At 43.0% G+C, this 12,529-nt stretch overlaps 1 protein-coding gene across 5 annotated transcripts in view; it reads left to right on the top strand.

Moving 5' to 3' along the window:
* Positions 1-12,529, top strand: part of SLC9A9 (solute carrier family 9 member A9) — an 848,969-nt gene that overhangs the window by 832,136 nt on the left and 4,304 nt on the right. For all 5 annotated transcript variants that reach the window (XM_056564816.1, XM_056564814.1, XM_056564813.1 and 2 more), the window contains exon 15: positions 9,762-9,867. In XM_056564816.1, coding sequence (XP_056420791.1) covers positions 9,762-9,867 — 106 coding nt within the window. The remainder of the gene's footprint in view (positions 1-9,761; positions 9,868-12,529) is intronic.

Raw genomic sequence — 12,529 nt, 5'->3', positions numbered from 1 at the left:
CCTTCAGTTTTGTCTGGTGCTCAATGGTACATGTATGTCGCACAACCTGACCATAATATGTTTGGCACCCATTAGTTAATCTGGGTCAGTGTCTTCATATCTCATTTCTTCATTACCTAATATGTAAATGTAAGGTGGGCAAGATACTTAAGGAGCTGAGAGAGGCATCCAACCAATCTCATTGTTGAGGTCGCTAGAACCAAATGTAGACCAACAAAAACTATGGAGAATACTGATTTGACTGTGAACGTGGAACAATAAAAATGCAAAATGAAGACATTTTCGAGAAGTTATGCTAAGGCCTAAAATAGAAAGAAGACCAAAATCTTGTGTGCAGTTGTTACATCTCTCATTATGGAGCTAGGTAAACAATATATAATTGCATCAATAATTTATACACAAGAATTATTTTGCACAGATATTACAGAATCCTGTGACTATTGTCTTTATTTGTTGTTCTCTATTCGTGTATATTTAATTATTCATTTTTGGAGTTAGAAAACGAATTATTAACATGAAGGCGACTTAATTAGATTGTGATTTACTAGTCAGAAAAATGTGGGTCAGTAAAGATTCCAATCAACTCATCGCCTTCCAACTAATGTACCTAATATATAAGACTGACTATTTCCTGAATCGTCATCCACTGTACCAGATCTCATAAAGTACTTTCTGGAAGCAAAGTAATAGTTCTGATATTTAAATATGTGACATATTGAAAGAGGAATATGTAACTTTTATTGTTTCCGTGCCCTTGGGAAACCATATTGAAAATGCAATTCAATCTGAAGTCACCTGGTGGGGAGGGGGAGTGCTATAGGGTATTCAAAACTGAATTTGCTTGTTTTTGTGTGTAATTTGTGCCAGATTGTTCGAAAAAGTGGCACAATGCACATGACTTGAAGAAAATGTTGCCTCTTTTTATTTTTTAAGTTGGGAGGCAGGGCTTAAAGGAAAACTGTCAGCTTTCTCCTCCCGCACTAACCAGCAGTACTGGATGGTAGTGCGGGGGACGCTGGTCAGTTTGATCCTTACCGTGCTCAGATCCGCCACGCAGTTCAGCCTTAATCTTCTATTTTTGGTAGATGCAAATGAGGTGCTAACTGCCATTGGCCGGGCTAACTGGCACTCTGACGTCAGTGCCACTGGCCGCAACGTGGCCCAAGTCATCAATATTCCTACCCTCCGCCTCTCCCTCTTCTCCCCACTCTGTAATGAAGAGAGTGGAGAGGAATATTGATGATCTGGGCGGTGCTGCGGCCAGCGGCACTGACGTCAGAGTGCCAGTTAGCCCGGCCGGTACCAGTTAGCACCTCATTTGAATACACCGATAATAGAAGATTACGGCCGAACGGGCACTGTAAGGAGCAAATTGATCAGCATCCCCCACACTACCAGCCAGTACTGCTGGTTAGTGCGGGAAAGAAAGCTGACAGTTTTCCTTTAAATTGCATCAGAAAGATGTGAATCAGTGCACATCTTTCTATAGAGGTTACTGTGGAAGCAAATATCTCTGAATCCCTAAGTCATTTGAGCTGCGATGTAGTTGCACACACAGCTCAGATAAGTGAATTGGAGCAATGCACTTGTGTACTAGAAGATAACTTGTCATAATGCTAACCTCCGCTTCATGGCCAGCTCTAACTAACTCAAGGACAAGATAGAAGACCTAGGGAATAGGACATGTTACCTCATCCCTACTTGCCTCTCTGTGCTCATCTGATCTTTCTCCACTACTGGGTCTCCTTCACAGTGGAAAGGGCACATTGGGAGAGATTTATCATTATATATATATATATACAGCGTTTTCATTGTCTATATTGCGCAATTCTGTTTTTTGCGTGTTCTTTTGCGTACTTTTTGATAGAAGTTTTATGGTCTATTCACATATACAGTATTCTGTGCAGATTTGATGCGCAGGATTTTCTGGTACAGATTTCAATGTAAACTGAATGACTGAACACAGCTTGAAATCCTGCGCATCAAATTTGCACAGAATACTGTACGTGTGAATAGACCCTTGTGTGTGGAATTCTATGTGACTGTATATGGTAGAGATGATTATGCAGTGTACATCGATTTATCAACTGCGTCTTTAATGTTTACACACACAAACTTTGTGCATGTCCCAATTAAATTGCGCAAACATTCACCATCTAGGAGGACACGTAAAAAGCTGTCAGAATCTGTCCAGCAATATGTAATACAAATTTAGAGCCACCTCCAATGTAATCTTTTTGCCAAAGACTGACTATTATACTGCACTATGTGACAAATATTAACTAAACTTGACCATTTTTATTTTTTTCATATGCTTTTTCTATTTTTCCGTGGGAAAATGCCACAGGTCTGAGCATTTTTAGTAAATTTTGCACAAAAGTGTAAATTAGACTGAATCTGTGTCTACAGTAGACACCTAATGATAAATCTCTCCCGTTGTGTAGGGCCGCCTCAGTCAGGAAAAGGACTGAGAACATCAGAATTGTGAGGCTTGTGCATGAAGAGTTAATCCTCAAATCATTTTAAAAACTCTCAAGCACCAGATATATATCAAGCCCACCAAATCTGTTTAGGTGAAAACAGACTATATGCCAAGCTTAAAATATCCACCTATATGCCAAGTTTGAAAAGTTCACCCTGCCTTTCTTTGTATACTTTTCTCTAGCACAGGCTTTTAAATGGATCCAGATAGGGTATTTGCTGTATTAAATTAGCCATGCCCACAGGGCCTACGAGTTATCCAGAGGTTCATGGGTTTCCCTAATTTTTACAGACAATTTATTGCTTCCTTTTCCTTCCTGGCTGCTCGAATTTCTGCTCTGACCAAGAAAGGGGTGAATGCAAAGAGGTTGAGCCCTGAGGCAGAGTCAGCTTTCTTACAGCTAAAATATTGTTTTGCTGCCACCCCAGTTCTACATCGTCCAGACTCTTCTAAACAGTTCTTACTCAAAGTGCCTCTTCTGTCGGAGCAGGAGTGATCCCATTACAGAAAAATTCCAAGGAGAAGTTTGTTACCTGCAGTTTCTTCTCTGAACTCTTCTCTCTAGCAGAGAAGAACTACAATATTGGAGATCGGGAGTTACTTGCTGTTAAACTGACCTTAGAATATCTAGGTGGAGCCCCGGCCGTCACGCTTCCTCCCATAGACATGAATGGAGGAGGCGTGGTGTGACGTCACTAGGGGCGTGGCCAAGACGTCCTTTACTTGGAGGCAGCGCCCGGCACAGAATGCCGGGTGTTGCACCTAGATTGCGGGGTGAGAGAGAAAACACAAAACGGAGTCCAGCTCACTTCCCGAGCCCTGTGCACACAGACTGGCGTGGGCAGCGCCGCTGTATGTAGACCAAGAACAAAGGGATGTCCAGCGCACAAGATGCAGAACGTTTTCTTTATTTGCAGGTAAAACTTCACAGCATAGCAGACGTGAACACAAACATGTGACGCGTTTTGGCCCTAGCGTCGGGCCTTAGTCATGACTAAGGCCCGACGCTAGGGCCGAAACGCATCACATGTTTGTGTCCATGTCTGCTATGCTGTGAAGTTTTACCTGCAAATAAAGAAAAGGTTCTGCATCTTGTGCGCTGGACATCCCTTTATTCTTAGATTGTGGGGTCTCCTGTGGCGGGACCCCTGCGATCATACATGTTATCCCCTATCTAAAGGATAGGGGATAAGATGTATAAAGCCGGAATAATCCTTTAAAGAATAATACAGTACTTTGTAGTTTACATATAAATCATGTCCTTATTCAAACAGATGGATGGAAATAACAACTAGTAAGCCAGTGTTTTGGCATCATGTAGTCCCAGTAATTTATTGAATGTTTAAAAACATTTTGTGCCAAAAATAAAAGCTGGTGTACATTAAAGCAGTGATGTCCCAAAGAACCCTTATTGACTGGTTGCCAACATCAATACCATAACTTATCTTCTGCACTAGTTCTTTATGTGATTCTCTAATGTCTTTGTGAAAATATTACAAGTTGGCACTATAGCAAATAAGTTTATGATCATACATTGCGTCCATGACAAAAAGTATGCGTTGGACTTCAATGAAATGAGGTATGGCTCATGTATTATCAGCAGAGGACAACAATAATGGGGCTTAGTAATATTTAAAGGGGTACTTCGCCTCCAGACATCTTATCCCCTATCCAAAGGACAGGGGATAAGATGTCTGATTGCGGGGGTCCCGCAGCTGGGACCCCGGCGATCTCGGTACAGCACCCAGCGTTTGTTAAGAACATTGGGTGCTGGCAGCGGGGGTCATGATGTCACAGTCACGCCCCTCATGATGTCACGACACACACCCTCAATGCAAGTCTCTAAGAGGGGGCGTGGTGGTGACGTCACAACCCTCGCCACCTGTTCCAAGTGGTCAGGACAAAATGTTCCGAACTCTGGGGCAGCGGAGTACCCCTTTAAAGCTCAAAGCATACTCTGTTATGGTTGATACAATTCTAGACCGTATACTTCAGGTGAAAGCTGGTAGGAAAAGGGAATGTGCAGCTAAGGTTTAGTTCATAGTACTGGATGTGTCTTCCTTTACCCAATGGGACATTCCAAAACGTGTCCATATTGATGATGCTAAGGCTTGTTTGTTTTCTGCAGGGGCGTACCTAGAGCATTTGGCACCCGGGGCGGACCCTTTGTTTGCCCCCCCCCCCCCAGGGCTGACCCTGTGTATGCTCCCACCCCCCCCCAAACCAAGAAAGTAGTGTTTTCAATAATATTTTGCAGAAGGGGGCCAGGACAGGGGTTTTGTAGAAAGGGGCTGGTGAAAAACTTCTAGAAAACTCCTGCCCTGTCCCTGTCTACAAATCTCTGGTCTTCCCCCTTCTAGAAAACCCTTGTCCTTTCTTCCCCCTTATACAAAAACCCTGCACCCTTATTCCATAAAACTCAGCTCCGGCACACACAAAAACCCTGCACCCACCCTACACATCAAATCCATACCCCCTCCCCCTTCATATAAAAATCCTGCACCTCCATCACATAAAGTTCATACACCCCCTACACATAAAAACCTGCACACCCCCTTAATAAAAAAATAATAACTGAACACCCTCATTAATTGGAATCCCCTGCACCCCCCTTAATAAAAAATAACCCCCTGCACACACCCTTAATAAATTAAAACCCTGCACACTCCCTTAATAAAATAAAACTCAGCACTTCCCCTTAATAAAACCCATTAACCCCTTTAATAAAACACCTTAACCCCCTTAATAAAACCCCTTACCCCCCTTAATAAAATAAAACCCTGCACCACCTTAAAAAAAAAAGAACAAATCCTGCACCCCCCTTAATTATACCCTCCCCCCTCTAACTCCCCCTTCCCCAAAGGTATAGGCAGCAGAGTTAGCTCCCCCACCCTTCCCCATAGGTATAGGCAAAAGACTTAATCCCCCTTCCCCATAGATATAGGCAGCAAAGTTAACCCCCCTTCCAAATAGGTATAGGAACGGCAGCAGAGTCCCCCCCCTTTCCCTGTAGGTATAGGCAGAGTTAAACCCCCGTTCCCATAGGTATATGCAGAGTTAAACCCCCTTTTTCCCATAGGTATAGGCAGAGTTACCCCCCCCCCCTTTCACCATAGGTATAGGAAGAGTTACCCCCCCCCTGTTCCCCATCCTCACAGGTATAGGCCTCTTCCCCATTGATATAGGCAGAGTTACCACCCCCCTCTTCCCCATAGGTATAGACAGAGTTACCCCCCCCCTTTCCCCATAGGTATAGGCAGAGTTACCCACCCCCCTTTCCCCATAGGTATAGGCAGAGTTACCTCCCTCCTCCCCTTTCTCCATAGGTATAGGCAGAGTTACCCTCCCCTCCCCCTTTCCCCATAAGTATAGGCAGAGTTACCCCCCCCCCCTCTCACCCATAGGTATAGGCAGAGTTACCCCCCCCTCTTCCCCATAGGTATAAGCAGAGTTATCCCACCTTTCCCCATAGGTATAGGCAGAGTTACCCCTCCTCCTTCCCCTTAGGTATAGGCAGAGTTACCCCCCCTCTTCCCCATAGGTATAGGCAGAGTTGCCCACCCACCCCTCCTCCCCATAGGTATAGGCAGAGTTACTCACCCCTCTTCCCCATAGATATAGGCAGAGTTACCCCCCCCCACCCCCTTCCCCATAGGTATAGGCAGAGTTACTCACTCCTCTTCCCCATAGATATAGGCAGAGTTACCCCCTCTTTCCTCATCTTTTCCCATAGGTATACGCAGAGTTACCCCCCTTTCCCCATAAGTATAGGCAGAGTTACCCACCCCCCTCTTCCCCATAGGTATATGCATAGTAACCCCCCCCCGGTATGCCACTGGTTTTAAGTTTTTTATTCAAAGCAATAAAAGATTGTTTTTTCATTTACAGGTAGAGAGCTATTTTTTCTTATACAGCCGACACTGAAAGGGCAGATACTGCAATATTTTATACTTATTCCTCACCTAGTGCAACAATGTGCTTATTTATTTCACTTTTGTTATCTAGTCATCATCAAAAGGCATAGCACTTAATGCTGCTGCTGTAAAGCTCTGTAGCTTTGAAGGTCAATCAAAAACACAACACATTTTGTTTGGGCCTGTTATTTAAGTTTTCTTTATTATTACTTATAACCACTGAAGGTACAATTTAGGTTTGTATACATTTAAACAGCACCTTCTACTCCACTCCACCGCTACATGCATCTTGTATAAGGTGAATATTCATCCGGAGGAATTGTGGGCATCATTAGTGCCGCTAAAATCAGTCAGTGCTAGAACCATCATGCCATCCCCATGATGGCAATGCAGTCAGCTCGGTATTTTGCCAAAATAAAGTCCGGGACTGCTGCTAAAATTCTGCAGTGTGCATGGCGCAGCCATTGAATACATTTCTGCTCGAAAATTCTGTAATGTGAATGGGCCCTAGATGATAAATTAGATGTCATCAGACTGTCACTGCAGTGTTGCTTTCCCCCACTAACTGTGCACACAAACACCAGAGACCCAGCAACATTTTTGTTCTATACAGGACATTCATTTAATCTGAGTGATGTTTTCATAACTTTATATATATTTATGTTCAAACATATGTTATGATTTTATTTGTTTTATACTGTTAATACTTTTGGGCCTTAATGTTGCAATGGCCTTGTGTATTGTATTGTAAAATTTCTTGAAAAAATTCAATAAAAACCATTTGACCATAATACCAGAAGGCTCTGCTGCTAGCCTAGCCCTGCCCCACCCATTCATCTGTCACATCACTGAGGCGGAGCACAGTGCACATAGCTCTGCAATACAATTTAGGCACACCCCATATGCAGGCATACCTTAGAATAGGCTGCCTGATCTTCTCATCCACAGGGGTCACCGAAACGGAGCACATAGCTCTACAACACAGTGGGGGCACGTAGAGTTATTTAAATGATTTTGCTTATTGCAATAGATAAACAATTTATTATACGGGGCACCAGGTCATTTGTACCCAGGGGTACCCCCTCCCCCCCTTTGAGTACACCACTGGGGTTGTGATCCCTTTTAATTATGTGGCTACTTGTTGAATTCAGTGTACATATACACTGTTTCTCATCCCATCATTTATGAGCCATAGCTTGGATTTCCTGACCTGCAGTAAAAAAATTATATTGGGTCCAGTGTATAGAACATTTTGCTCCGAACGCTTGAAGTGGGCGACGGGGCTGGTGATGTCACGACCACGCCCTTTGTGACAACACGCCCCCTCAATGCAAGTCTATGGGAGGGGGTGTGACACCAGGTGCACAGAGATCATGGGGGTCCCATCAGCAGGACCCCTGCGATCAGACATCTTATCCCCTATTCTTTGGATAGAGAATAAGATGTCTAGAGGTGGTGTACCCGTAGGGAAAGTTGAGTTGTTCTTTTCAATCTGACCACAGTGCTCTCTGCTGATACCTCGGTCCATGTCAGGAACTGTCCAGAGCAGGAGAGGTTTGCTATGGGGATTTCCTTGTACTCTTGACAGTTCCTGACACAGACAGAGGTGTCAGCAGAGAGCACTGTGACCAGAGAGAAAAGAACTACATAACTTCCTATGGAGCATACAGCAGCTGATAAGTACTGGAAGGATTAAGATTTTTTAATAGAAGTAATTTACAAATCTGTTTAACTTTCTGAAGCCAGTTGATATGACCAAAATTGTTTTCCAACGGAGTACCCCTTTAAGACTAGTCTTCTCAGATTCTGGTGATACAGTGTTAATTTTCTTATTCTTTTATTAATTTGCATAATTAAGTGAAACTCATTATTTCTCAGCATTTTGTAAATCTGGCTTTACATGTAGAATCATCAAAACTGCAATTTTCTAACCAGGTGGTCACAAAACTGACATCTTCAGCACAATAGCAGAATCATTTTTGTTTGTTTTAGATAACTATAATACTGAATGCTTATTAGGCTAATCTTCGGCCGACTCATTAAAGACCTGGGAGAACAATACATTGAAGTACAATAAAACATTACAGCATTTCAGTGCTGAAACGTAAACGTCATAGGGGGGTATTTATTAATTTTGCCTGTTGACAGTTTCTTTTTACCCTTTTTTTTTTCACTTTGGTTTTCGTGGACAAGTTGTTAGTAATTTTGGCTCAAATGTTGAAATCAGCTGTTCACAGCGCCTTTTACACAGAACTTACCGCCACAGAGGACGCGTATTTTACCCTGTAGTGCAGCCATTTCGGAGTCCCACCTGTAGTATATCAGCAAGCGACGTGAGGTATTTTCTTTTGTGGGGTTTATAGCCACCATGTGAAATGGATTTTATTTTCAACTTGGGTAGTTTATTTATTTTTTTGTTACTTTAGTGCAGTGGTCTTCAACCTGCGGACCTCCAGATGTTGCAAAACTACAATTCCCAGCATGCCCGGACAGCCGTTGGCTGTCCGGGCATGCTGGGAGTTGTAGTTTTGCAACATCTGGAGGTCCGCAGGTTGGAGACCACTGCTTTAGTGCTTACCTTTCCTGAACCTGTGTGGCCATGTCCAATGCTGGCTCAATGGAGGGTGAAGGTCCCTCAGAGACAACTATGTCGTAGGATAGTATTGAGCAGCCCTGGAGGCGTCGCTGCTTTCCCAAAAAAAATGTTTTCATGTATTTTGACGCCTTTACATTTTCTGACATTGGTAAGTGTGTTTTCCATGTGCAAAATTTCTAGGCGGGGATTTGCGCCAAAAAAATGGGATTTGCGCCAAAATTGTGCCAAAGATCGATTGGCGCAAATGATGAATTACTGACTAAAGTTGAAATCACACACAGGACCGTGTGATTTTGAGAAAGTTGTAAAAATGACAGTGGAGAAGATGCGCCAAACTTTGGCACAAAAAGACACTGCGCCAAAGTATTGCGCCAAAGTTACGTGAAAAAAACATAAATCCTTTGATAAATACCCCCCATAGTGTATAGGGTTGGGTTGCAGTTTTGTTGTTGATGGCCTCATAAGTTCCATTTGTTGTTCATCAGTATGTGTCTTTTTTCATTCTCAAGGTCTCAAGACACAAGGAAACAATGCCTTTGTATCACTATTGTATCGGAGACATGTAATAGCATCATCTTGGCAATGGTTTCTGTATAAAAACTAGATTCCATTACATTGTTCAGGAGATCAGGGTTCCTCACCGTTTTGATGCTGTTAGAGAATACAGCAGATTGAGGTTAGGATGGATGGAAAATATTCTTTATGACTTGCTAGAAAATTGTTGTGTCTCTTTTTCCATTATGGTATCCAATCCTTAACTAAGAACCAGATACCTCAAGCCAATACTAACACATAGTGGTCCTCCTCTCACAAGCACATTGCCGCAGTGGTGCAGTCCTATCGCCAGAGTGCTGACCAGCCCCAGGGCATACGCAGTAAGTCTATATATAGTAATGTACACTATAATGTGATATATACAGTATATGTGATATATATGTCGTATTCCATATTAAAATGTATACAACTTGGTGATACAATGAAAACATATGAGGCCCCCTGTACACTGACATTTACAGTTGCTTGATGATTTTAGCTTTTCCATGGTGACTTTCTAATCATTTGGTTCTCCTATCCTTGATGCATGCCCATAGAGTTCCAGACCAAACATAGTCTTGTTTTACCTTGAGACATGAGATCATAGTTTATCACACTTTTCAAAAATAGTCTATACTGGTGTAAAATAGAGCAAATGTAGTTATAAGTAGACTATGTTTGGGCTATCGAACGCTATAGCTATTCTGTTGGCATGCCACAATATATGTCAGACTACCCTTGACTACTACATGACAAAATCATGGCTTATACTTGCGGTGTACAGTGAAAACATGCCATACCATATATATACTCGAGTATAAGTCGACCCAAATATAAGCTGAAGCCCCTAATTTCACCCCAAAAACCCAGGAAAAGTTATTGACTCAACTATAAGTCTAGGGTGGGAAATACATCATCCCACCATGTAATCATCCCCCCCTGTCATTAACACCCCTGTCATCATCACCCTGTCATCACCCCCCCTTCATCATCACCGTCTGTCAATCCCTTCATCAGTGGTCTTCAACCTGTGGACCTCCAGATGTTGCAAAACTACGACTCCCTGTAGTTTTGAAACATTTGGAGGTCCGCAGGTTGAAGACCCCTGAGAAGGAATTGACAGGCGGAGAGTTCACTCGAGTATAAGCTGAGGGGGGGGGGGGTGTTTTGAGCACGAAAAATCGTGCTGAAAAACTCGGCTTATACTCGAGTATATACGGTAAGTATTCATTTAGCTTCTCAATTTTACATGTTTTTTTTTTTTTTTAAATCCTCTCACTGTAACCATGACACATACTTTCGGTATGTGTGACACAACCAAAGCAGAATAGGCCTCTGCACAAGTGTCCCATACATTACACAAACAGTAAGGGGGTTGGGTATAATATAGTTATCTATTAACATTGGGGATGATAGAATGATTTATTAACAAAAGTAATTAAAAAAGGCAATCTATTAAGACAGAAATATGAAAAAGGCTGGCTATAAACATAGGAACATACAGTAGAAGATGGACAGCAGATATAGAGCAATGGTCCATTTAGTTTTCTTTTCTATTATTTTACATTTATTATTATCTTATGATAGACATACAGCACCGTGCAAAAGTTTTAGGCATGTGTGGAAAAAATGCTGCAACGTATGAATGCATTAAAATATAGAAGTGTTATTAGTTTATTTTTACCAAATAACAAAAATTTTAAGTGAGTGAACAGATGAGAAATCTTCTTCCTCACCATCTCAGGGAGACATTACTGCCAGGGGGGATGGTGAGGATATTATGTTTGAAAGTCTCCCCCACTGGCCCTTTAAGTAGTCCCCTGGTTGAGGAGCTATACTCACAAAGTCCCATCTTCTCCAGCTGTAATCACGCCCCCTCCGATTGATTGACAGCCCTCATGACTGCTCTGCTCCCTAAGCAGATGGAGCAGAGCGATGATGCAGGCTTTGCCCGGGCTGTCAGTCATGCAGAGGGGGCGTGATTACAGCCAGAGCAGCTGATCTGGGGGAGTATAGCTCCTCCCCCAGGTAACAACTTCCAGGGGCGGCAGGGGACACTTTCTAAAGGAACGTACCCCCGGGGGATGGTGAGAATGAAGATATTACCATACATAATGCATTGGTACGCACTATATATAGTAAAATCTCATGACGGGTTCCTTTTAAAGCCAAAATGGGCTCTGTCCTAAAGGGGTTAAGTTTCTCAGTACAGTGCCAAGTGGTATATTTAAAACAGTGAATCAGGTGAATCCGTTTATCAAGGGAGAAAATCTGTTCTATAAATTGGTACCATGCCCTAAAGGATTTGAGTACCCTCTTGTCCTCATACTGGAACGTGTCATTGCAATCTATATGGGTGGCCAAATTTAAAACATCAAATCCTCACCATCCCTGCAGCCAGAAATGTCTCCCAGGGAAGGGGAGGAAGAAGATTTTACCATATGTCTATATAATAAAGTCTGAAGACAGGTTCCCTTTAATCACATTGGCTGTATGCTTGGGATGGTTGTACAGCTACAGAAAAAAAAATTACAGCCAATCAGACACCTCTCTAATAATGGGAAGCATTCTACTTTGCAGAATTTTTTTCCACACCTACCTAAAACATTTGCACCGTACTGTATATCACAGACTCTACAGGCCTAGACAAGTATGGGTTATTTGGGAAAGTTGTCAGGAGAAATCCTCTTGTTTCTTAAAAAGAACATGGCAGCACAGCTTATGCAAAGTTAAAGGGGTACTCCACCCTAGACATCTTATCCCCTATCCAAAGGATAGGGGATAAGATGTCAGATCGCGGGGGTCCCGCCGCTGAGGACCCCCGGGATCTCGGCTGCAGGACCCATCTGTTGGAGGCTCTCATCCTAATGCCTCCCGACCACAGTGACGTGAGAGCGTGATGTCATGACTCTGCCCCTGTGTGACGTCACGCCCCGCCCCCTCAATGCAAGTCTATGGGAGGGGGCGTGATGGCTGCCACGCCCCCTCCCATAGACTTGCATT

This window comes from Hyla sarda, chromosome 3 (assembly GCF_029499605.1).
Source record: "Hyla sarda isolate aHylSar1 chromosome 3, aHylSar1.hap1, whole genome shotgun sequence".
NCBI classification, from domain to species: Eukaryota; Metazoa; Chordata; class Amphibia; order Anura; family Hylidae; genus Hyla; species Hyla sarda.
This window is presented reverse-complemented; position numbering and strand designations above follow the sequence as displayed.